Raw genomic sequence first — 26,008 nt, forward strand, 5'->3', positions numbered from 1 at the left:
ATGGAAACCATTCAGAAGGCTGATAATGTGGCCTCTTACCACCCACATGTGTGCAGCCCTCCCTATCAGAAGTGGCAGATGCAGCATCTCCCTCCCTCTGGGGTTCAGATCAGCTTTTGGAGAATAAAACAAAACAATATTCAAAATGTACCCAGAAAACAAAGACAGAAAAACATAGAAAAAAGAAAAAAACAGTGCTCACTCTCAAAGTGCTGGCTCTTTCTAAAGTACACAAATTAAACACAGTGCTCACAGCCAAGGAACAATATGGAGAATATTCTCTATGGTCACCAAAAGCCAAGATACAGGCCAGCACTCAGACGGCGGGAATGCTGCAGACCATTCATGGACATCAAAGGCTGGTTTTTTGGTTTTTTTTTTTTCCCTCAAGTTATTTTCTTTTCTAAGGGAGAAAGACTGACCATTTGCTTTTGAAATCAATGTTGGACTTTCCCATTCAAACTTTTACCGCTGTTAAAACTAAAAGGAAATCTCTCCACAGTGTGAACATATTCACTCACACACTTCCAAAGTGCTTTTGGATGGTTCTGCTGTCCTGATATCTTATTAATTCAAAACCTGAGCATATTAAAACTTTTACTGAAGGCATCTATATCATCCTTCCTTAGGATGATAAGGCAGATGTGAGGGTGGCTGACAGATCTGTTCCTACAAAGATGTGATATGAAAAGCCATCTAGGACCCTGTGCTCTCATCTAGAAGCATAGGTGCGCTTTCAGGAAAACAGACAAAAAGTGAAAAACGTCTATCAAAGCCTCCAGGCTTGTTGATTTTGAAGATGCATTGTACTCATAAATTGAGATCCTCTTGTACAACTCTTAAAAGATAGTAAAAACATAAATTTAACAAAAAAGAATAAAGAAGTAGGTATCCATGGCTCATGCCAGGATCTAAAGATCACAGTTTGAAGCCAAGAAAGTCCATTAGACTCTTTACCCACCAAAAAGCTGAAGTACAGCTATGGCTCTAATAACAGAACACCAGCCATGAGAGAAAAAGCTAAGGAACAGTGCTCAGGCTCTGAGTTCATGCCTCAGTACCAGTACAAAAATGAATACAGCCGGGGTCAATCCTGTAATCCTAGCTACTTGGGAGGTTGAGATCTGAGGATCAACGTTCAAAGCCAGCCCAGGCACATAAGGACCTGAGACTCTTACCTCCAATTAATCTCTAGAAAACGTGAAGTGGGGCTTGGCTCAAGGGTAGGGTGGTAGCTGTGAGCTGAAAAGCTCAGAGCCAATACCCAGGCCAAGGAGTAGGATGGTAGCCTTCAACTGAAGAGCTCAGGGACAGCGTCCAGGCCAAGTACAAGCCCCATGACCCACAAAATACATACATACATACAGACAGACAGACATATAGACAGACATACAACATTCATAAATTTGTTCCGAAGTTGCATCATGTCCAATTAACTAAAAGTTGATTTTCATGTATGTTAAACTAGAATATAATCTCTGCATTTTGCTACCAATTAACGAATTGCAGAGGCAACCTTCACTCTCTCCTTATTTTTTTTTTTTAAATCCCCACTACTGGAAGAAGAAACAAGAGACTGTGGAAACAGGCAGAAAAGAACTTGAGAAAATCAACAAGTTCACAGAAGTCCTTAAGACCCACAGACTCCTGGTGTAAGCCCAATAAAGCTGTTAATGCCTTTGAAAAAAGAAAGGTCTAGGCTGGGAGTTTGGCCTAGTGGTAGAGTGCTTGCCTAGCATACACAAGGACTCAGGTTTGATTCCTCAGTACTACATACATAGAAAAGCCGGAAGTGGTGCTGTGGTTCAAGTGGCAGACCCCTATCATTGAAGAAAAAGCTCAAGGACAATGGTCAGGCCCAGAGTTCAAGTCCCAGGACCGGTAAAAACAACAACAAAATCACCAAGGGCTCATCACCTTCTCATTTGTTTTATTTCTACACTGGAAATAAGTATATTCTTGTATGCCCAAATAAGACTTCTTCCTTCTAAGGCATCATTTAAAATAGCTTTCCATTCAAATATTCTAGCATATAAAAAATGCCACCAATCCAAAAAGGAGGGAAAGATCTTCCTCTTCCATGATAAGGCATTATTTCCTGATGGCTAGATCTGCCTTCTGTCACCATTGGAACCATAGCCCAGCCTAATGCGGGACAACCACCATGTTTTCCTGTTGGGTGGCTGTGCACCGCCATGTGCTTCTTTATGACACCATAGCCCAGCGACACAAACAAAACACAACAGCATGGCAGTGGGCTAGGGAATTTTCCTTGACTGCAGGAGGAGTGATTTAGTTATACACAGTCAGCATGGGCCTGGTGTACAGAGGACACAGACATATACAAAAGGAAAAGCACATGCTAGCCATAGGGACTAAGGATAAATTATCTGGTTGGAAGGCAAGATCAGTGGCACATGCGCAGCTCAGCCCCTCATTTTTTTTTTTTTTAAAGAACTGCAACAGAAACCAGGGGAGGTGGCTCACAATTGTAATCCTACCTATTCAAGAGGCTGAGGCTCAAGGGATAGGGCGGTAGCCTTGAACTGAACAGCTCAGGAACAGTGAGTGCCCAGGTCCATAGTTCAAGCCCCATGACTGACAAAAATAAATAAAAGAGGGGCTGGGAGTGTGGCCTAGTGGTAGAGTGCTTGCCTAGCATGCACGAAGACCCGGGTTTGATTCCTCGGTACCACATGCATAGAAAAAAGCCGGAAGTGGTGCTGAGGCTCAAGTGGTAGAGCTCTAGCCTTGAGAAAGTCCCAGGACAGTGCTCAGGCCCTGAGCTCAATCCCAGGACTGGCAAAAAATAAATAAATAAAAGAACCTCAACAAAATGCATGTTTTCTTTCCCAATGAAGTGCTAGGAATAAAGCCAGTAGGTATTACGTGTCCATTTATTTCATGTGCAGTGGGCTGGAGTACTGGGGAAGGGAGGAAGTGTGTGTCCTTTGTCATCTTAATGTCCTGGAAAAAGACAAAGGGTTGAAAGTCTCTCCCACACTCCTATACTGACTCACTGACTCACTAAAGAACTCTAAGCTCAGACATAGCCTGAAAAATCAGGATCTCCAAACTGTAAGTCTGTCCACTTGTTACAGATTTGATATCCACAGAAAGGCAGCATAGAAATTCAACCATAGAGAGGGGAAGAAATCACTAGCACCCACAACAGACTTTATATGCTTAAAAGTGGGAAGAAGCCTTGATTTCCTTGACACTTGAGCAAGGAAGTTTTTCCAGTTGAGAAATCAGGTAGGTCTCTGGAGCTTAGTAACAGCAGTGGGGCGGGGGAAGGGGGCGCTGAGTGTCAGTGTGTAGGTTCTGAGACACATGGTGAATGATCCTGGTCATTTCTGTTGTCTAATCAGAAGATACATTACCATCCTGAATTCTCCAGCAAGTTCCGCAAAATGGTCTGTGGCACTGAGCAGTTATAATAGCCCATGCCGATATACGATCTCCAGATCTGGTTTTGGCTTGAAATAGCATGTAGAGTTGTAAGGATTTCATTTTCACCTAATTGGAGAAAGAAAAACATTAGAGAGAAAACATCCAAAAAGGAAGCATTAATTAGAATTTTTAAAACCCATGGGCTGGAGCAAGGCCCAGTGGCCTGTAATCCTAGCTAATCAGGAGGCTGAGGTCTGAGGATCACAGTTCTAAGCCAGCCTGGACACTAAAGTCAGTAAGACTCTTATCTCTAATTAATCACTAGAAAATGGAAAGTGGGGCTGTGGCTCAAGGAGTAGGGCAGGAGCCTTGAGCTGAAGAGCTCAGAGACAACACCAGGGCCTAGAGTTCAAGCCCCATGGCCCATAAAACACATAGATAGATAGATAGATAGATAGATAGATAGATAGATAGATAGATAGATAGATAGATAGACAGACAGACAGACAGACAGACAGGTAAAAAAAAATGAGCCGTGAGTTTGGCCTAGTGGTAGAGCGCTTGCCTAGCATGCACAGAGACCTGGGTTGGATTTATTGGTACCAGAAGTGGCTCAAGTGGGATAGTTCTAGCCTTGAGAAAGCCAAGGTCAGTGCTTAGGCCCTGAGTTTAAGGCCCAGGGCTGGCAGCAACAGCAACAACAAAACCACTGATTTTGGCAGGGAAGGTGGCTTAGTGGTAGAGTCTGGCCTAGCATGCACAAAGCCCTGGGTTTGATTCCTCAGTATTACATACAGAGAAAAAAGCTGGAAGTGGTGCTGTGGCTAAAGTGGTAGTGTTAGCCTCAATCAAAAGAAACTCAAGGACAGTACCCAGGCTCTGAGTTTTAAGCCCCAGGACTGGCAAACAAAAACAAAAAACCTGTTTTTGTTTGAATATTTATGAGGTAAATGTAATTTTCAGTCCAACCAATACTATTGACTGCATGCTATCTAGGTGGGAAAAAAAATCTTTAAATAGCATTTAATTCCTCCTCAATATTGGCCGGTAAGATTTTTTTTTAAAACTCATCTTGTTTTCTCTCTTTTTTTTTTTTTCATGTTATAGAGCAAGAGCCTTAAACAAAACAAACAAACAAACAAAAAAAAACTCAAGGACAGAACCCAGGTCCTAAGTTTAAGTCTTTTTTTTTTTTTGACTCTTTTTTTTTTATTGTAATTAGTAAAAGGGTTACATGATATTTGCCAGATAGAAGGTGCATTAATTCATATACATTGATACCCTTTCACATGTCTTGGTACCCATTTCCCTCCCCCCCCTTGTTTTCTCTTTTAAATTGCCTTTTACTATGTGAAAGCTCTCAAGGATGTAGTGCTATGACCCATGTGACCTACATTTTCTCAGTAATTGTTTTGCTGCATCAAAAACGTTTCCTTTGGGTAAATGAAAGAGCCACTTTTAAAAAATTAAATGAAGGGGCCGTGAGTGTGGCCTAGTTGTAGAGTGCTTGCCTAGCATGCACAAAGGCAGGAAGTGGTGCTGTGGCTTAAGTGGTACGGTGCTAACACTGAGAAAGCCCAAGGACAAGCCTAAGTTCAAGCCCCAGGACTGACACTAAAAAAAAAAGAAAGAAAGAATTAAAAAATGCCAACCACATTGGCTCATGCCTATAATCCTAGCTACTCAGGAGGCTGAGATCTGGGGATCAAGGTTCAAAGCCAGCTGGGCACAAAAGACTCGGGACAGAGACTCTTATCTCCAATTAAGCTCTGGAAAACTGGAAGTAGGGCTTGGCTCAAGGGAAGGGAAGTTGCCTTGAGCTAAAGAGCTCAGGGACAGCGCCTAGGTTGAGTTCAAACCCCATGACCAACAAATAAATAAATTAATTAATTAAAAATAAAAAAATAAAATGAAATCACCCAGATAGGCATCAGTGGCTCATGTATATAGTCCTAACTACTTAAGAGGCTGAGGACTGAGTTTCGAAGGCTTCTGAACCCCTCAAAGGCAGCTTGTGAGATTCCCTTTTCAGCACACAGCTGGCACTATGGCATGCACTTCTCTTCCTATCTTCATGGAAAGCTAAGAACAAGACGATTATGGTTCCAGGACAATTCAAGCAGCAGTTTGGTGTGCCTCTGTCTCTACAGAAGAAGCTGAGCATTGTGGTGCATACTTGTCATCCCAGATATAGTGGGAATTTTAACATAAATGAATCACAGTCCAAGTGAGTACCTGGACAGCAGACAGAATTACCAGTGCAAAAAAGGGCTGAAAGCATGGTTCTTGTGCCTGACAATTTGATGCCCTGAGATCAAACAAACAAAATAAAATTATCTGTAATTACAAAAAAAAAAATCTGCTGGGCATGGTGGCTGAGGCCTGTAATCCTAGCTACTCAGGAAGCTGAGATCTGAGGATCAAGGTTCAAAGCCAGCCTGGGCACAAAAGGACCTGGGACTCTCATCTCCAATTAACCTCTAGAAAATGTGAAGTGGAGCTTGGCTCAAGGGTAGGGCAGTAGCTGAGCTGAAGAACTCAGGCACAGCACCCAGGCCAAGTTCAAGCCCCATGACCTACAAAAAAAAAAAAAAAAACAATCTGCATGTGCTTTGAATCAGCATTCCCATCAAGGCATTTAATTAATAAAACCCAATGTAATAAGAATTATAATTGTCTGCTGGGTAGCAGAGTCTCATACCACTACTACTCACAGGAAGTAGCTACTCTGGATGCTGAAATTTGAAGATCAAGATTTGAAGTCAACCCAAGCAGACAGATCTGACAGAATCTTGTCTTCTAGGAACTAGTAAAAATAAAAAGCCAGAACAGGAAATGTGGCTCAAGTAGTAGAGGGAGAGCCTTGAGTTAAAAAGCCAAGCAAAGACACAGGTCCTGAATTTAAGCCTAAGCCCAAGGTCCAACACCCACAAAAAAATGTATTTTTTCTCTATCCTCTATGAAAATGTCTTTTTTTTGGTAGGGCATGGGGCTTGAACTCTGGGCCTGGGCGCTGTCCCTGAGCTCTTCAGCTCAAGGCAAGCACTCTACCACTTAAACCACAGGGCCACTTCCCATTTTCTGTTGGTTCATTGGAGATTTGAGTATCATGACAATTGTGCCTGGGCTGGCTTTGAACTGTGATCCTCAGATCTCAGCCTCCTGAGTAGCTAGGATTACACGAGTGAGCCACCTGTGCCCGGCAATGAAAACAATTTCCCCCTCTACATGCTAACACATGTACTCCTTCTTACTCCATACATGTGTATAGTAAATACATAAGTAATGTGTCACTTTGCTGTGGTAGATGGATTTATTGAATAAAGAAAGGACTTTAGCCAGGTGCTGGTGGCTCACACCTGTAAGCCTAGCTACTTAGGAAAGGCTGAGATCCAAGGATCAAGGCTCAAAGCTAGCTGGGCAAGAAAGTCTGTGAGAGTCTCATTTCCAACTAACCACCAGAAAACCAGAAACTTTCAGCTGTGGCTCAAAGTAGTAGAGCTCTGAGCTTGAGCAAAAAGAGCTCAGAGACAGTGCCCAGGCCCTGTGTCCAAGTCCCAGAACTGACCAAAAAATGTGTTTCTCGCCTTCTTCCAGTGAGTTTACAAAATCAATAAATATAATAATAAACCAACATCAGAGGAAGCAGGAAAGGATAATATCTGCAGGAACTGTACAAGAAATCCAATCGACTTTCCAAACAATCTCCTTAGAAGCAGAATGATTCACAAGCTCAGTAGGGAGGGGAAATTAATTAGCAATGCCTGGCAGGCCAGGCAAACTTCAATTAAGATCCACAGGTTCTCATGTCCATTATGCTATTGGGACAAAGGGTCCCCCTTTCAAATGAGAACAGTTTGTGAAGGGGGTTGCCTGTCAATTAGTAGTTCATAAGAATATTTTCGAGCAGGAAAATAATGACTCTGTACATCCCAGGAAGCCCATTCAAATGTTGTGGAAGGTCCACCAAGGAGGCGCTACAGGAAGACATAGCTAGCGGCCAGCACAACCACGCAGGAAGGAGAGGGGAAAGAGGAGTATTTTCAGTTGAAGTATGTCTCCCTAAAGTGATGTAATAAAACCTCATTCCTCAGTACCTGTAAATGTAACCTTACTTGGAAGTCGAGACTTCCTGATATAATCAAGTTAAAATGTGACCATACTAAATTGGGGTCATCCCTAAAGTAATGACTGCTGGCCTTCTAAAGAAGAGGAGTGGGGTGGCTCACACCTGTAATCCTAGCTGGGATCTGAGAAGCATGGTTGAAAATCATGGTTCAAAGTGGTAGTAGAGCAGTGTGGTTTTCAGCAAAAGAGCTCAGGGACAGTACCCAAGTCCCAAATCCAAGCTCTACAGCTGACCAAAGAGAAAAAAAAAAGAAAAGAGGACATTTGCACCACTGAAGAGAATGCCATGTTATAACAGAAGCAGAGATTATAATGATGCACTACAAGCCAACGACTGTCAGCAAGGACTCGTTGCTTGGTGAGAACCGTGGAACAGATTCTCCTTCAGAGCTCCAATATGGAGCTAACTGCTATGCTTGGTACTGTAAATCTATTCAGAGTGGGACATTACTTCCCATCCCTCCCCAGCTTCTCTCTAGCTTAGGTGTCAGTCAATTATCATCCTAAGTGTTGCTCATCCATCCTCATGGCCTCAGATACTGATAGGAACAGAGTCTTACAATCATGTTCTACTACTGTCTGGGTGAAAATAACCAACTCAAGCTGATGTTAAACTGGGAAAATAATATAGTGGTATCTGACATGATAATACATAGTTAAAATTAGTAGGAGCTGGGTGCTGATGGCTTAGGCCTATAATCCTAGCTACTCAGGAGGCTGAGATCTGAGGATCATGGTGCAAAGCCAGTCTGGGCATGAAAGTCTGTGAGATTCTTATCTCCAATTAAAACCAGTTTTCTGGAAGTGGTGCTGTGGCTCAAATAGTAGAGTGCTAGCCTTGAGCTGAAGAATTCAGTGACAGTGCCCAGGCCCAGAGCTCAAGCCCCATGACCAAGAAAAAAAAATGATCAAACTTTTAAAAAAATAACAGAAAAAATTTAAAACCAGCTTGGACACTAAAGATCCTAAGACTCTTTATCTCCCATTAACCACTAGAAAACCGGAAGTGGCACTGTGGCTCAAGGGGTAGGAAGGTAGCTGGACAACGCCCAGCCACATAGTTCAAGCCCCATGATCAAAAAAAAAAAAGAGAAAGAGAGTTGAGTAAGTCCCTGGTCATACTTCCTAAAGTATGTGAGAAGCTTTCCCATTCATTTGTCCATTGCCTGTCCTGACCAAAATGTAATGGTATGTAACTTAATGAACAAAGAGTTAAGCTTAAGTACTATGATAAAAATCTAAGGCCTTACCAGGCACCAATGGCTCAGGCCTATAATCCTGGCTACTAGGAGGCTGAGATCTGAGGACTGAGCTTCAAAGCCAGTCTGGAAGAAAAGTCCCAGAGAGACTCATAGCCAATTAACATCAAAAACTGGTGGTACTATAGCTCATGTGATAGAGAGCACAAAGAAGCTCAGGGAAGCACCCAGGCCCCACAACCAACCAACCAACCAACAAAAAACCACACACACACACACACACACACACACACACACACACACACACACACACACACAGCTTAGTGTTTGAATTGTTTCAAATGATTGTTCACTGGTTGTCATTTGTCATATTCACCCATGAAATCATACTTTGACCAAATCTATACAACATCTAATACATTTATTAGGAATTCCAGGCCAGTTATTGTCATAAATGATGTCTATAGAGCAGTGTGAAGAAGGAAGAGACAAGGGAGAAGCCCACAATCAGAACCTATATCCTGAACCTGAACTTAGCAGAATCTAGTGCTTAAATCTAAGCATTGGAGCACAAGTGAGTCTAAAAACCCAAAGGCATGCAATGCCGACCACTGGACTTTCTCATCTGCCTTAGGAAATAATTCCCTTTCTAGAGAAAACAGCATGGGTCCTTAGTTCTGAAGTGGAGCCTTTTTTCTCCTTCCTAATAAGAGAATCATTATAAAGAGGCAATTGTGTCATCCCAAGCAACAGTGCAAGGGAGTTGTATGGAAATAGGGAAGAGGAAAAAGAAGACAGGATCTACACCAGGGCCAACCTCACAGCAATGCACACACATTCCTCCCACGTTTCCTTCCAACTACTCAGTTCAGCTTGCTCCTGGACCCAAGCCTAATTCCTCTATGTGTTTAAATGTGTGAACTACACTGAAACTTCTCAAAAAGGGAAATGAGACAGAGAATGGAGGCATCCATTAAGAACTTGCTGATAAACTGTTGTATCCAGGTGCTTGCCTTCAGCCAGGCAGACTGAACTCCCAGCCAATGACAGAAGTAATGCAATCCTTCAGAGCCTAAACAGATCCCTGAGTTTGCTTATTCCAGTGTCTCCAAGCATTGCACAATGCCTGGGGTGTGGATTTACCAAGAACAGAGTTCAGTGGCTTCTCAGCACTGCTTCCTAAGAACCACAGGTAAGAACTCACATTGCTCCTGCTTCTCAGAACTCAGAATTGCTTCCTTGCTCCTTGTCATTCCACAGAAGTGTCTAACCTCAACTCCCTTGTCACTGTGCACCAATATCAAGAACTGTGCACCAACAACCATACCAAACAAATGTCTTCTAACAGAAATAAATTCAGGTGTAAAGATACTTGATGCAAAGCTGGCCATGGTGGGTCACGCCTGGAATCCTAGCTACTCAGGAGGCTGAGATCTGAGGATCAAGGTTCAAAGCCAGCCCGGGCACAAAAGGACCTGAGACTCTTACCTCCAATTAACCTCTAGAAAATGGGAAGTGGGGCTTGGTTCAAGGGTAGGGCGGTAGCCTTGAGCTGAAGCGCTCAGGGACAATGCCCAGGCCCAGGGGTAGAGTGGTAGCCTTGAGCTGAAGAGCTCAGGGACAGTGTCGCAGCCAAGTTCAAGCCCCATGACCCACAAACTCACAAAAAAGATACTTGATACTTGGGGTGTGTGTGTGTGTGTGTGTGTGTATACACATGCATGTATCAGTCATAGGCCTTGTACCGAGGACTGGGTGCTGTTGCTAAGCTTTTTCACTCAAGATTAGCGCTCTACAACTGGAGCCACTTGGAAGCTCTACTTCTGGCTTTGGGGTAGTTGGTTAATTGCAGATTAAGAGTCTCACAGACTTTCCTGTCTCGGTTGGCTTTGAAACACCATGCTCAGCTCTCAGCTCTCAGCCTCCTGAATAGCCAGTGTGAGTCACCAGTATCCAGCTTAGAGCTAGGTTTGATTTCCCACATGTTAACTTTTCTCAAGAACTGGGCAAATGTCATTGTGTTGATGGTGGACTTCATAAGGCAAAGTATGTGACACACATTCACACAGTTTCCTATACTTAACCTCCATACTTCGAAATTATAAGGAAAAATGTATCCTTGCTTTGCATATCAAAACATGACACCTAAAGTTCTATGCAGTGTCTATATTATGTTCTTGTTCTTATTTTGAAAGATATATTATATATGCATATTAGTTACATACATGTGTACACATAAAATATGCTTATGCATATATGTATGTGTATATGTGTATGTGTATGTATATACATGCATTGAACACAGCTTATGTAAAATGAACCCAAAAAAGTCAAGGTTATGAGTGGAAGGGATTTTTCTTTTTTCTTTTTCTTTCTCTTATTTTTGTCAGTCTCAGGCTTGAGCTCAGGGTCTGAGCACTGTTCTTGAGCTTTCTCAAGGCTAGAGCCCTACCACTTGAGCCACAGCACCTCTTCAGCCTTTTCTATGAATGTTGTACCAAGGAATCGAACCCCGGTCTTGGTGCATGCTAGGCAAGCACTCTACCAACTAGGCCAAATTACTGATCCTGGACTTTTGCTTTTCCCCATATATCTTTTGGTGCTCATGGCTGGGGACGCAGCCTAGTGGTATAGTGCTTGCTTAGCATGCACAAAGCCCTGGGTTCGATTCCTCAGTACCATGTACTCAGAAACAGCTCCAAGTGGTGTTGTGACTCAATTGGTAGGGTGCTAGCCTTGAGCAAAAAGTATCCAAGGACAGTGCCCAGGCCCTATATTATTTACAACAAAATTAAATGTCACTGTGAAGCCTAGAGTATAATATTCTTGCTCAGAGCACCACTAACCAGTGTCAGAGCCTCCCTCCGTGTACTTGGCAAGACACTAGGAAAAGGTCTCCAGGGAAATTATCAGGCCTGAAACGAACACAGACATATCTGAGTTTGGTCAGACAGTGCCACCAGTTTTAGAAAGGCCTTTCTCTGCCAGACCAGAAGAAGAGCGCTGGGGCCCAAATTTGAGGACAGAGATGGCCTTGGCAGACTTTTCTTGCCAACGTGCAGATCCTAGGCTTCAAACACAACCAAAGGACAGGGTGGGGTCTAATCATGACTAGTAAACCATGTAGGATAGAATATGTTAAACATTTTTTCTGGGCCAGGAGTTTGGCCTAGTGGTAGAGTGCTCTGCCTAGAATTCACAAAGACCGTGGTTCGATTCCTTGGTACCATACACATAGAAAAAAGCCAGAAGTGGTGCTGTGGCTCAAATGGTAGAGCTCTAGCCTTGAGAAAGTCCAAGGACAGTGCTCAGACCCTGAGCCTAAGCCCAGGACTGGCAAAAAAAAATTGTCAGGAGCCAATGCCTCATGCCTGTAATCCCAGCTACTCAGGAGGCTGGGCTATGAGGACCATGGTTGGAAGCCAATCCAAGCAGAAAAGTCCAAGGCTCACCTCTAATAAACTACTCAGAAAAAGCTGTAAGTGGTGATGTGACATCAGTGGTAGAGCACTAGCCTTGAGCAAAAAGAAGCCAGGGACAGCACCCAGGCCCTGAGTTCAAGCCCCATAACCAACCAACATTACCAAGTGGAAATGCAAACTGGGGGGTGCAAGTAGCGTAATCTTAATTTTTCCTTCACGTCTTCTCCTAATTTGAAACATCCTTTACTATCCCTATAACCATCTGGCTTAAGTCCATGTACCTAGCTGTGTTTCTTCTGAGGGGTTCACTGCCAAAATCTGTTCAATCACAGAATTTGTTTATCATGAGAAGCAAAGCGAACTACATGCTCTGGAGAGTCTAGGATGAAAGCCTTTGGCGACTAGCAGGAGAATGTCATGCTCAAGAATGTGGCTGGGACAGTTGAATCACACAGAACTGACCTGGGGTTATGAGTGTTATGAGTCCTCTCCCCCAATCCTGTCAGACTTCTTGTCTTCTTGCCCAATAAGTGAGCCAATTGACTCAGCCCCTCATGACTCTAGGGGCTAGAATCCTCTGAATCCTCCCCAGGGCATTTCCACTTGCTTCAGCTCCAGGAGCTGAAGCATATCTTTTCTGTTTCTAATGGCTTCTTGGTCCCTTGTCTGCATGTAATTGAGCTATCCTTGCAGTCCACCCTTCTCACTCAGAAGACACAGCTTCAAGGCCGCGCCAGTGGTAGGCTCACCAGTAGTTACAGCAGGGATTGGGCCAAGGGACAGTATGTCTACTAGATTGGAATCACACACCTTTCTCGCCTCTCATCACTTAATCTATGAATAATTTTTTTAAATAAACAGAGAGGGATGGATGAGAGGGAGGAGGGACATAAAAAGAAAACTTGCAATTCATAACCTTTGGGTGATACACCAAATGACCTATGTCGATAATCAGGCCAAATGATTAGTTTGAAATGAGAAATCAGTGGAGGACTTGTTTGTCCTCTTCGCTGCCCTATGGGTACATTGTTATGGACTGAAGAGCAAGAACAAAAAGGGAAGAGTATGTTCTGAGTCTAACTCAAACACCTTGAAAGATAAATTTTATCGACAGATAAATCATAGGGAGAAATCTGTACTTTAATCCAGACTCTCACCAAGTAAAGTATAATGTCTTCGCAGGCAGGCCATGGTGGGATCCTAGGTGCTTAGATATACAATAGAATAATAATATCGTGAACATTCACCCAGGCTCTCAAGTATAAATAGACAACCCAATATTCTTAACTCACTCATTACAGAAACCACCATGATAAATTAATACATTAATTTATTTACCCATTTGTTTCAATCATATTTCTACAAGCAAAAACTTCAGGGAAACATTTATAAATGATAACTGCTACTATTAAGGAAGTTCTGTGAAATAGTAGTATCTATTAGAATTTCAAATTTTTGGAGACCTTTTAATATTTTTGTTTGTCAGTTGTGGGGCTTGAACTTTGGGCCTACGCATAGTTCGTGAGATTTTTTGCTCAAGGTTAGTGTTCTACCACTCCGAGCCACAGTATCACTTCCAGTTTTCTGGTGGTAAAATGGAGATAAGGTTCTCACAGACTTTCTTATCCAGTCTGGCTTTGAACCATCATCCTCAGATCTCAGCCTTCTGAATTGCTAGAATTACAGGCATGAGCCACTGGTGCCTGGTGATGTTTTATTTTTATTAATTCCTTGTGTTAAACAGGCTCTGAAAATCCTTACTCGGGAGTTTCTCATGGTTTGTTGTTGCTTTAAAAAAAAAATCTGCGGGCTGGGAGTTTGGCCTAGTGGTTAAAGTGCTTGCCTAGCATGCATGAAGACCCGGGTTCGATTCCTCGGTACCACATACATAGAAAAAAAAAAAGCCGGAAGTGGTGCTGAGGCTCAAGTGGTAGAGCTCTAGCCTTGAGAAAGTCCAAGGACAGTGCTCAGGCCCTGAGCTCATGCCCAGGACTGGCAAAAAAAAAAAAAAAATCTGTATTTGCATACCCAATGCTATGAACATGGTAATGGAAATATAAACATAATTGTATAGACATAAAAACCTATGACTCTATAGACATAATGTTTTATTTCATAAACCAATACGTATCTATGACATACAAACCCTTAGCCTAATTTTGATTAAGTTCTAAAAACTAAGTGCCAGTGATTGTATATAGAGATTCCCTTCTTGAACACTTGTTTGTTAAACTTGTCATTTGAAATATGATGTAAAAATCAATGTTAATAAATTCTTTAATAAAAAATGTACATTGAAAAAAAATTAAAATAAAATTAAGCACAATAATAGCATAAATACCAAAACTTTTGAAAGCAATGAATCCTTTCAGCTATAAAATATTTTCTGAGGAAAAAAAAGAAAATCTGGGCTAGGAATATGACTTCGTGCTAGAGTGCTTGCCTAGCATGCATGAAGCCCAGGATTTGATTCCTCAGTACCACATAAACAGAAAAGACTGGAAGCAGTGCTGTGCCTCAAGTTTTAGAGTGCTACTCCAGAGCAAAAGAAGCTCAAGGACAGTGTCTATGCTCTCAGATCAAGCCCCAGGACTTACAAATAAAAATAAATAAACAAACAATCTGAGCTTAATAACTAAAATAGGCTGGATTACAGCTTACGGGTAGAGTACTTGCCTAGCATGCATGAAGCCCTGGGTTCAATTCCTCAAACAGAAAAAGGCAGAAGTGGTGCTGTGGCTTAAGTGGTAGAGCACTAGCCTTGAGCACAGACAGGCTCAGGGACAGAGCCCAAGTCCTGAGTTCAAGCTCCAGTAAAAATAAACAAGCAAATAAATAAAACAGTATAAGGAGTTACAATGAAAGGTGTGGAAGCATAAGGCAGGGCTTGTGGGAACAAGGCTTTGTTGTTGGGCAAAGTATCAAAACAACATAGGACTGGGAGTGTAAGAATGTGAGAAGTAGAGTGAATAAACGAAATGAATGAACAAATGATTAAATACATGAAAAAATAAATATCTGAGGATGGTCAAAATTAGATCACATAGGCCAGGAGTTTGGCCAAGTGATAGAGTGCCTGCCTAGCATGCACAAAGCCCTGGTTTGATTCCTTGGTACCATACACATAGAAAAATCTGCAAGTGGTGCTATGCTCAAGTGGTAGAACACTAGCTTTGAGAAAGCTAAGGAATGCCCCATGACTGGCAATGAAAAAAAAAAGAGAGAGAGAGAGAGAGAGATCATAAGAATGATGTTGTCAAAGCTGGGAGCATGGCTTTAGTGGTAGTGCTTGCCAAGCATGCATGAAGCCCTGGGTTCAATTCCTCAAACAGAAAAAGCCAGAAATGGTGCTGTGGCTCAAGTGGTAGAGCAATAGCCTTGTACACAGACAGAGAGGCTCAGGGATATAACCCAGGCCCTGAGATCAAGTCCCATGACTGGAAAACTAACAAAGTAAAACAAACAACGAATTCAGAGCACAGGCCAGCTACAAGTACCTATCAATCTTGTCTAGTCCTTGTCCCAAAGCACCTGAGTTACTCATCATTAGCTGCTTAAGCCCTTCCTGCTGGCCTCAGGAAGCTGGTCATTGAGCCTCTAAGCACAATATGGCTGGGCCAATGTGCCCCCCACCCTTGAACACAGCTGACCTGAGCTGACTAGCTGACCTGAGCAGACTACCGGACCTTGAAGTCCTTGGCACTTGATTTTGCAGCCTCAGCCTCAGCTGAACTCAATCACTGCATTTCTCTCTTCTTCCTCCCAGATCACTGAACTGATGTCAAAGAGACCCTGACATAAACGTGTTCATCCACACTCAAATTCAGCAAGTCCTTTGCTGAGCTCTGTTTTTACCACCCAGATTTGCGCAATACATAGTTCTTCTGAAGTTCTCTGGAATGCCCATTCTTACCCTTCCCGCCTCTCATGTAGAGATCTACAATCAGCAGCTTCAACTCCTCCCACCTCAGAAGGTCCTTTGTGGATTTTCCCCCTCTTGAAGCTAAGGAAGATTCAGAAAACAGCCCTGGGGTCCACAGTTCTCTGCTGACAATGTCTTCCAGGCTCTGATGACTTCAGACTGTTCTTCCTCCACTGTCCACGTGCCATTTCCCATCATGCTGGTTTCCTTCTTGTACTTCCCCCACTCTCCATCCCTGGGAAATGTCACTTCTTATAAATTCACTCAACCTGCCATATCTTGAGTTCCAGACTCAACTTTCCAACTCTTGCTTTACTTTCCCAAATGCAGGTTCCACAAGCACCTCAAATCCAATTCTGCTTAAACAGGGCTCATTTTCTCCTTTCTCAAGGACCTCGCCTGGGCCAGGAGTTTGGCCTACTGGTAGAATGCTTGCCTAGCATGCACCAAGACCCAGGTACAATTCCTCAGTACCACATACATAGGAAAAGCCAGAAGTGGTGCTGTGGGCTGTGGTTCAAGTGATAGAGCTCTAGCCTTGAGAAAGCCCAAGGACAGCACCCTGACCCTGAGTTCAAATTCCATGATTGGCAGAAAAAAAAAAAAAAAAAGAAATCCAGGACCTCAACTTTCTAGTGGTCACTACCAGTGGTCCATGATAGATGGCATCACCATCATGATAGAACACCCAGCCTAGAAATGGGCTAACAGCTCACCTACTGCCTCCTTAGCACCACCCATGTGTCCCATAGGCCAACCTCAGTTACTGACTATATTCACAAGGACAACTCATCAACTTGCAGTCCTATAAAACAGCAACACCTCAGAGGGAAAGCTGTAGCTCAAGGACTCCAAAACTCTGATTTGTGTTTCAGGTTAAGGTTCTTTTTAATCATGATCCATTTTTACTTCCATCTCTCTGCCCTTCCATCAGGGTCAGACCTACATTAGTTTGCAGGCTTCTTCACCATCTGCTGTTCCCACCTCCAATAAATTCGTGTATCTCATTCTTTTGGTATCAGCTTCCTGGTGGAACTGAACTAGCACACATTTAATAAATCATTTCTAAGCTCTCACAACAATCTCCCAGACAGTTTCTTTGCGTCTGATTTGCAAAACAGACTGAATCATATCACTTATTTTGAGCCTGGGCACTGTCCCTAAGTTGTTTTGCTCAAGGATGGCACTCTGCCAAGGAAACCAACAGCTCCTCTTCTAATTTTGGTTATTAATTGGAGCTAAAAGTCTCAGGGACCGGCCGGGAGTTTGGCCTAGTGGTAAAGTGCTTGCCTAGCATGTACAAAGACTAGGTTCAATTTCTGGGTACCACATATACATAGAAAAAGCCAGAAATAGTGCTATGGCTCAAGTGGTAGAGCTATAGCCTTGAGAAAGCCCAAGAACAGTGCTCTGGCCCTAAGTTCAAGCCCCAGGACATGAAAAAAAAAGTCTCATGGACTCTTCCTGCCTAAATGGCCTTGAACCTTCATCTTCAGATCTCAGCCTCTTGAGTAACTAGGATTATAGACATGAGCCACTGATGATACCTGACCCTTCTAACTTTTAAAGTTTCCCATGATGTGGAAGAAAAAAAAACTCTTAGTGATTCAGCCTCCAGATAGTGGTCTCATATTTTGTTTTCCATATCTTTCCAACTTCAATGTCTACTCACACCATCTATTTACCACCCCTCAGATTCTCATTCTGTAGAGTGCTTTCCTAGCATGCACCAAGCCTTGGGTTCGATTTCTCAGTACCTTATAAACAGAAAAGGCTGGAAATGGCACTATGGATCAAGTGGTAGAGCAAAAAAACCTCAGGGACAGTACCCAGGCCCTGAGTTCAAGCCCCAGGACTAGCACACACACGCAAAAATATCAGTGAGTAATCTGGTCCTCTGTACCTTCACAATCTTTTAGACTGACTTACAGTGCAGTATAACTGATGGTACTTTTATAGCTTTGATGTTTAGAAGTTACTTTAAATTCATTATAATTTAAGCAGGAGTATGTATAAATTGGGATAGAGGAAGTTGTTTTAGGAATGCATCTTCAGAAGGTTCTTTAATGCTTGAAATCATGGCTTCATGCTCACTATGCTTAATGGTGCTTTACCATGTAAACCATGCATACTTTTTTTTTGGTTGTTCCTGGGGCTTGGCCACTGGGCCTAGTCTCTGAGCTCTTCACCTCAAGGTTACTGCTATACACCTAGGCCTGGGCATTGTCCCTGAACTTTTCAGCTCAAAGCTACCCCCTTCAGCCACAGAGCCACTTCCAGTTTTCTAATGGTTAATTGGAGATACGGCTCTTGGTCTTTAGTGCCTAGGCTGGCTTTGAACTGGGATCCTCAGATCTCAGCCTCCTGAGTATATAGGATTACAGGCATGAGCCACCGTGCCCAGCCAGCCTTGCTTTCTCTGCTGCTTATTTTGGAGATCATGTCTCCGGCTGGTGTTGAACCTCCAGATCTAAGCCTCCTGAGTAGATAGAATCACAGGCTTGTGCCACCAGTGCCTGCATCTACAGAGGGTGTGTGTGTGTGTGTGTGTGTGTGTGTGTGTGTGTGTTGGTACTAGTACTTGAATTCAGAGCCTTGTGTGCTTGCTTGGCTCTCTTGCTTCTAGCTGGCACTCTAATACTTGAGTTATGCTTCCAATCTGGCATTTTGCTGATTATTTTTGGAGATGGGAATCTCAATTACTTTTCTACCAGGGCTAGTTTTAACCCACAGTCTTCCAGACCTTAGCCTTCTGAATAGCTAGAATTGCAAACATGAGCCACCAGAATCAGGCTAGAGAATTTTTAAGGTGGTGAAACTATTTTGTACACTACCCTGGTAAATATAAGACCATTATACAGTTGTCCAAACCCTTGGAATGTGCAAAACCCAAAGTGAGCTCTAAAGTAAACAACAGACTTGGACTTGGGAGAGAGAATGATATACTAGTTCCATCAACTATAAGTTACCATTCTGGTGGGGAATGGTGATGGGGGAAGGTTGTACCTGTGGGGTACCTGGGAGGTGGACAGGAAATACAGGACATCTCTGTACTTTCTGCTCAAATTTTCTGTAAGCCTAAAAAGTACCCTAAAGAAAACAAAGTACAGTAAAAAAATACTCTTTGTAGGGCTGAAATTGTAGCCTAGTGATAGAGTGCTTGCCTAGTTTTATTCCTCGGTACCACAGACACAGAAAAAGCTGGAAGTGGTGCTGTGGCTCAAGTGGTAGAGCACTAGCCTTGAATACAGAGAGGCTCAGGGATAGTGCCCAGATCCTGAGTTCAAATCCCAGGACTGGCAAAAAAAATACTCTGTAATATTTACAAACTGTTTACCCTTCTCTTGTTCTTAACAAGGTGAAACCAATTTCCTACCCTTGGATGCTGACAAGACTCAGTGATGGACTCAAACAGAATATGATTAAAGGTGTGCTATGGGACTTCCCAAGGTTAGTCATGCAAAGAATAGCTTCTGTTGGCTTCCTGTCTTCTTGTATCCCCGGCTCTGGGGAAAAACAGCTGCCACGTTGGGAAGATCCTTATGTAGTCTGTGGAGACCCACATGAGCGAGAGCCAAATCTTCTCTAGCAACTATCATCAACTTGCCAGTGGAAATGAACCACCTGGAAAAGAGTCCTCCCGGCTAGCTGAGTGCCCACTGTGTGAATTTGAGCTCACCAAGATCCAACCAGAAGCACAAGTCTTGGCCCATAGAAACTAACAACAGTAAATGTTTATTATTGGAGGGGAAAGTGGGTTACTGGTAGAGTATTTGCCTAACATGCATGAAGCCCTGGGTTCGATTCCTCAGTATCACATAAATAGAAAAAGAGAGAAGTGATGTTGTAGGCTCAAGTAGTACAGTGTTAGCCTTGAGCAGAAAAAGAAGCTTGGGGACAGTGCCCTGGCCCCGAGTTCAAGCTAAGGACTGACCAAAAAAAAAAAAAAGTATCCAACAATTAGTCAATCACACTGGATGCTTGCTTCACTTCCAGTTAACCCTCCTACAGCTTCCCCACACCTACAGTTTCCCCACACCTACAGCCTCAATGCCTGCAGATTCCCATGCCTCCAGCCTCCCATGCCTAAAACGTCCCATGCCTACAGCTTCCCATGCCCACAGCCTCCAGCCAGAATACATCTGAAGGTTTCCCTTTATTCAATACTTTTTTTTGGTTGGAGGGGGTTGGTCGTGGGACTTGAACTCTAGGCCAGGGCATTGTCCCTGAGCTCTTCAGCTCAAGGCTATTGCTCTACCCCTTGAGCAACAGTGCCACTTCTGGCTTTCTGGTGGTTAATTGGAGATAAGATTCTCACGGACTTTTTAGTGTCTGGGCTGGCTTTGAATCTCAGTCCTCAGATCTGTCTCTTGAGTAGCTAGGGTTACCCTGTGCCAGGCCCCTTTATTCAATTCTAATGTTATCCTCTCCTCTGCTACAACTGGAGTATGACTCCTGTTATACCAAGTTCTATGTTCTTTGGAATTTTTCATTTGGTTAATGCTCATTTATTTCAGCAGTTGCTATCTATATACTTGAAATACAATTCCTTTAGGAAACCAGAAATGGCCAAGGGAGAGGCTCGCCATGACTAAGAACTGCACAGGCAGGAGCTGATGGGTCACAGCTGCCCCATTCTAAGGGCACTAGGGGTCATTTCAGGGAATGCCTAACCTGACTGGGCTGACACTAACCACATACAGCTGCATTACACAATGTCCCCTCCCTCTGATCACTGCCCTCCATTAACCATTTATTAAACATTCTAAAATCATGGGTTGTGGGAACATTCAGTTCTCAGCAGTCCATCTGAAATCTCATTCTAACAGGTCAGCTGCTTAGCTCTTCAGCTCTGGCACTAGCTGAATAATCTGAATGCTACAGGCTTCATGTCTCCTCTGTCTTCTGCAGCATGCCTGGGATAAGCGATGTGCAATTTTCTGTAAACTTCAATCCCTGAAGCTTTTATAAAGTTAGTTCAGTCTAGTTCAGTCTAGCTGCTTTCAGCTAGGTGAACCATAGCTAAGAATAAATGCCTGGTTCCTAAAGTCCTTTCAAATTATTTATGATATGAATATAGAACATTATAGAAAACTCAGAAAATGTACAATGAAAAGCTAAAACATTAATAATGGTACAATTCAGAACCAAAGTTCCCATGGAAATATATCTTTTGGGTTTTTTTTTTTGCTTTTTTTGAGGGGGGCAAGTGGGAGAGATGAGAATTGCAAAACTTATCTACTCAGAATTAAGCTGATAGGGTTTTGAACTGAGCCACTGCACTTAGCTCTCTGAGCAATGACTTTCTAAGAGGCTAACTCGTAATCTAGGTAGTTTATCAAGGTATTTTTTTTTTCAAAGAGACTGGGCTGTTCTATGCTTCCTGGATAGTGTCTGAGATCCTCTGTCCTGTATATGAGGGTGTTTCTGATTGGGATAGCTCCCCAAGCCTATCAGCAGACTGGTACCATGTTGCAAATACTCAGCCTAGATACTTGGCTTCCCCTAACACTGAGCTTCCCACCCTGTGTTCTCTGCACATGTTTATTTCCCCTGGGGAAGTTAGCACACAGCAGAGGGATCCCAGTGCGACTGGGTTTATGTGTTCTGTAAACTTGGCCATCAAAACATGACAGGGTATGGGCTGGAATGTAGGCTGTGAAGCAAAGCTGACAGGAGATAGGATGCATGTACATCCTATCTCCCTAAAAATTCACTGCTTTGGGGAGTTTCTATTTCTCCTCTCTCCCTGCATGCTCTCTCTCTTTCTCCAGTGTCTTGCTATGTATCTCATGTTGGTCTTGAACTCACAATCTATCTGCCTCAGCTTCCAATAGTGTGCCCACCACTCCTGGTTTTGTATCTCTACCTTTTCAAAAGTACAGTGGTGTTTGCTTATAGTCTCAATTACTTGGGAATCTAAGGTGAGCTAACATAAGAGAATCACTTGAATCTATGTACTCAAGATCAACCTGAACACATATACACACAGTGACAGAAAGAGAGACAGAGAGACAGAAAGAGACATAGACAGACAGATAGACAGAGACAGAGATAGGGACTCTGTGCAAGCAAATACTTAATCCAGAATTCCTATCTGAGTCTACTACAACATCCCGTGAAACCAAGTATGGATAATGCCCCATATTAAATGGGAAGCTATATTAAGGTTACGTGGACCCATTTTCAGACCTCATGTGAAGAATAGTCATTAGCCATGCCTGGCACAGGCACACTTTAGACATTTGTGTCTTGCAAATACATCATCTTTGATCCTGGGACCATCCTTGTTCACCATTCCAAGAAAGCTATGCTTGGAGAGCCTGTCCATTTTGGGGTGGTAAGAAGGATGGAGGGGGCAAAGACTCTTGACTAGCCGGGAATGGTGCTCACACCTGTAATCCTAATTACTCAGGAGGCTGAGATCTGAGGATTAAGGTTCAAAGCCAGCCTGGGCACAAAAGACAGTGAGACTCACATCTCCAATTAATCACTAGATAATGGAAAGTGGGGCTGTGGCTCTAGGGGTAAGGTGGTAGCCTTGAGCTAAAGAGCTCAGGGACAGAGCTCAGCACCCAGGCCCAGAGTTTCAAGCTCCCTGACCCATTTAAAAAAAAAAAGACTCTTGACTGTGCCTTATATTCTCTAACAGATGGAACCAACTCAAATGTCACAGAATTTTAAATCTCATAGATTTAAAGACTATACTCAAGTAGTAAATTACTTATCAGAAGCCTGCTTCCAAAGAGAAAAAGGGGGGAACCTGGCACTGGTGGCTCACATATTGTAATCCTAGTTGCAAAGGAAGTTGAAATCAGAAGATTGTGGTTCAAGCTAGCTGAGGCAAGAAAGTCCATGAGACTTTTATCTCCAATTAACTACCAAAAAGCTGGAAGTTGAGCCGTGGGTCATTTGGTAGAGCACTAACCCTGAGCAAGATAGCCAAAGCAAGTGGAGGACCCAAGTTCAAGACTCAGGACCCAGGCACACATGTGTGCACAGCATGTGCACAATGAGCACACAAGACACACACACACACACACACACACACACGAGAGGGAGGTTATTTGATAATCAAACTGAATTGTCATCAAAAGAATAGACAATGGTGACTCTTTTTTGTTGTTGTTTGTTGGTCATGGGACTTGAACTCTGGGCCTGGGTGTTGTCCCTAAGCTCTTTAGCTGAAGGTTACCGCCCGACCCTTGAGACACAGAGCCACTTACACAACTGTGACTCTTACAGCACATTGTTAAAGGAGAAAAAAAAATTTTAAGGAAACTTAAGCATTCTCTGATTCTCAAAGTCTCAGTATGGCATTTACTTGTTCAAATATTCACTGAAAGCTTCACTCTTTGGTACATTCAATGAATGGGATTTCTGATTTCCTAAATTTAATTTCCAGCTATCTCTAGGTCTCAGTCCATTTTAACAAGTTCTTTTCTTTGTGACCAAGCTCTAGGCCATCAGATTTGAAAGTGACAAAGTAGCAGCCTTCAACATGGCTTGAGGCACAGCATAAGCCTACCTGTGACAGAGAAACGGGCTCCACACCCTAAAAACCTTAAAACAAAGCTTGTAATAGAGTGATCATTTTCATCATAGAAACCAAACAAAACCGCTGCTCTCACTTAACTCCAGCAGCAAGAGATAAGCACTCTCTAATTGAAAATTAAATAACCAAGGGAGATTTATGTGGGGTTGTTTGGTTTGGAGATCTCTCCAGATCTGCGGGAACTCTTTTCTAGTAGATTATTCTGTTCCTCCACTAAAGTAAAACAAAAAACAAAAACCTGGAAGAGGCAATCTTCAGACCATTAAAACCACTTGAAATGTAAAATAAAATTCTAAAGAAGGGTAAGAGGAAGTAGTGCTGTGACTCAAAGTGGAAGAGCTTCTAACCTTAAGTAAAAGAGCTCAGAGACAGTGCCCAGGCTGAGTTCAAGCCCTACAACAGACAGAAAGTAAAATAAACTTGAGAGGGGAGAGGGAGGATATAAATTATACAAGAACAAATTAAACATAAATTAAACAAGAACAAATCTCATTTGACTACATTTCTCCCAAACATCATTTAAACCATAAAAGTATTGCTGACCCTCCCTACATAAGTAATAAAATCGGGAAGAGCAGAAACAATTTGAAGCTACCTTGACACTACCTTTGGGGCCCTGGAGGCCAAATGTCTGGGTCTCCTCCTGGGACTGTCAGGTCTCTTTCCTAGCTGACTTCCCTCCCCGCCCCCCCCTTCTGGATCTGTCCCTATTTACAAAGAGATGCTGACATCTCCCATCCCACAGGGTGTCCTCCAGGAGACCACTGCCCCAAGGGATGGCTGGGAACTGGGGTTCCCACACATGTGATTTTCACCCAGCCTTCTCAGGGGAAGCTTGTGGATTCCTTAGGGTAGGAAATGACCGAGAGTGGAACAAGTTCGTGTGGATTTTCTCCAGGAACTACCTTCCACAGACTTGGGAGGTGTGTGTTTGCTTTTTACATTTCGATCAACTGAACAGAAATCCTACCCCTCCCCACCCCCAGCTAGCTAGATCTTCAGATATCACAGGAGGCAAATGGGCTTGCGCAAAGGAAGCCAGCCTAGTCCAAGGGCTGGGCCACTTACAAAGAGGGTCTTCCATTTTCAAAGGTCTTTTCAAGCGGATGCTGGCGGGGACTGTCTTCTCGATGAGTTCATCCACGCTCTGAAATCAGAATGCGAGTGGGTGAACACAGAAGGCAGGGTAAAATGTCCCCTCCTTCAAGGAGTCACCTCTGTGTTCTGCATCTACAAAGGCTGCAGGGAACCGCATTTAAAGCCGCTTCACGAGGGGTTTCTTTGAAAAGGGGAAACTTGGAACCACCAGAAGAAAAACCAAGAAGCCCAAGGGTGAATCCACCCCAGCAGGTTGGATTTCGGTCTACAAGCTGGCAATAACCGGCTCCAGCCACCCTGAACTAGCAGGGGTCTTTCTCCATTTCCGGAAAAGTTTTAGGGCCCCCAAAGGGCGGGTGGTTCGGAAAGTGAACCCCGGATCCTGCGCCAGGGCTCGTCCACGCCACGACTCGGGGACCCACGGGAGACAGAATTCAGGGGTGCAGCCCCGAGGCCGCCGGGCAGGGCGGAGAGGGTCCCCCCACCACCACCCGGGAGGGCCCATCCGGAGGTCATTACCGCCAGCCCCAGGGCCTGTAGCATCTCCTTCTGGTCTTTGTCCCGGGGGCCGATGTGTCTCCGGGCGAAGTCGTCGTGGCGGGGCAGGAGGCGCTCGAGCAGGCGCGAGGCCCCGGCAGTGCCGCTGTCCCCGGCGCCGCCGCCGCTGATGTCCCGGCTCGGGGGAACCCAACTCGAGCCCGCGCCCCGAGCTAGGCGTCCGCCGCCGCCCCCGACGCCGCGGCCCAGGCGCAGACCCCATGCCTTGGCACACGACTGCATGGACGCTACCAGCCCGCTGCGGGGGTCAACTGAGCTCCAGCCCCCTCCTCCGGCCTCAGTCCCCCGAGTGGCCCGCTGGGCCTGGCCCGACGCCCCTCTCCCCGGGTCGGCCCGCGGAGGCTGCGGGCGGGCGCGCGGGGTGGGGTGAGGAGTGAGGGTGGCGCACGGAGCAGGCCGGCGCTCCGAAGTTATTGCCAGCCCGAGGCACCTGCTCCGCACACTTTAAGCGCCGCCGGGGGGCGGGCGGGGGGACGGGGCCAGGGAGCCCCGGGCCAATGGGAGGGTCGCAGGTCGGACAGCCCCCGCCCCTCCCCGCCCCGCCCCTCGGCTCGCCCCGCCCCTGCCGGGGTCCCCCCACCCCTGCCCTGTGGGTCCGCGGCGTCCCCGCTGCTCCCGGCCCGAGGCCGGTTGTCCCCGATCACGCCGGCCGAGGCTCCGTGCGCCCTCCACCAGGGCGGGCAGCCGGGCCGGCGCGGCCTCTGGGTGGACAGCCGTCCGGCTGCAGACCAGT

At 44.4% G+C, this 26,008-nt stretch overlaps 1 protein-coding gene across 1 annotated transcript in view; it reads right to left on the reverse strand.

Annotated features, from left to right (window-relative positions):
* Gldc (glycine decarboxylase) overlaps positions 1–25,663 on the reverse strand; it is an 85,535-nt gene extending 59,872 nt beyond the window's left edge. The window contains exons 1-3 of the mRNA XM_090329956.1: positions 25,237–25,663; positions 24,688–24,766; positions 3,384–3,519 (exon numbers count right to left, since the gene is read on the reverse strand). Of these exons, the coding sequence (XP_090186082.1) occupies positions 3,384–3,519; positions 24,688–24,766; positions 25,237–25,497 (476 nt within the window). The 5' untranslated portion in view covers positions 25,498–25,663. The remainder of the gene's footprint in view (positions 1–3,383; positions 3,520–24,687; positions 24,767–25,236) is intronic.
* Positions 25,664–26,008: the final 345 nt, after the last annotated feature.

This window comes from Megascapheus bottae, chromosome 3 (genome assembly GCF_031878675.1).
Source record: "Megascapheus bottae isolate mThoBot1 chromosome 3, mThoBot2.hap1, whole genome shotgun sequence".
Taxonomy (NCBI): domain Eukaryota; kingdom Metazoa; phylum Chordata; class Mammalia; order Rodentia; family Geomyidae; genus Megascapheus; species Megascapheus bottae.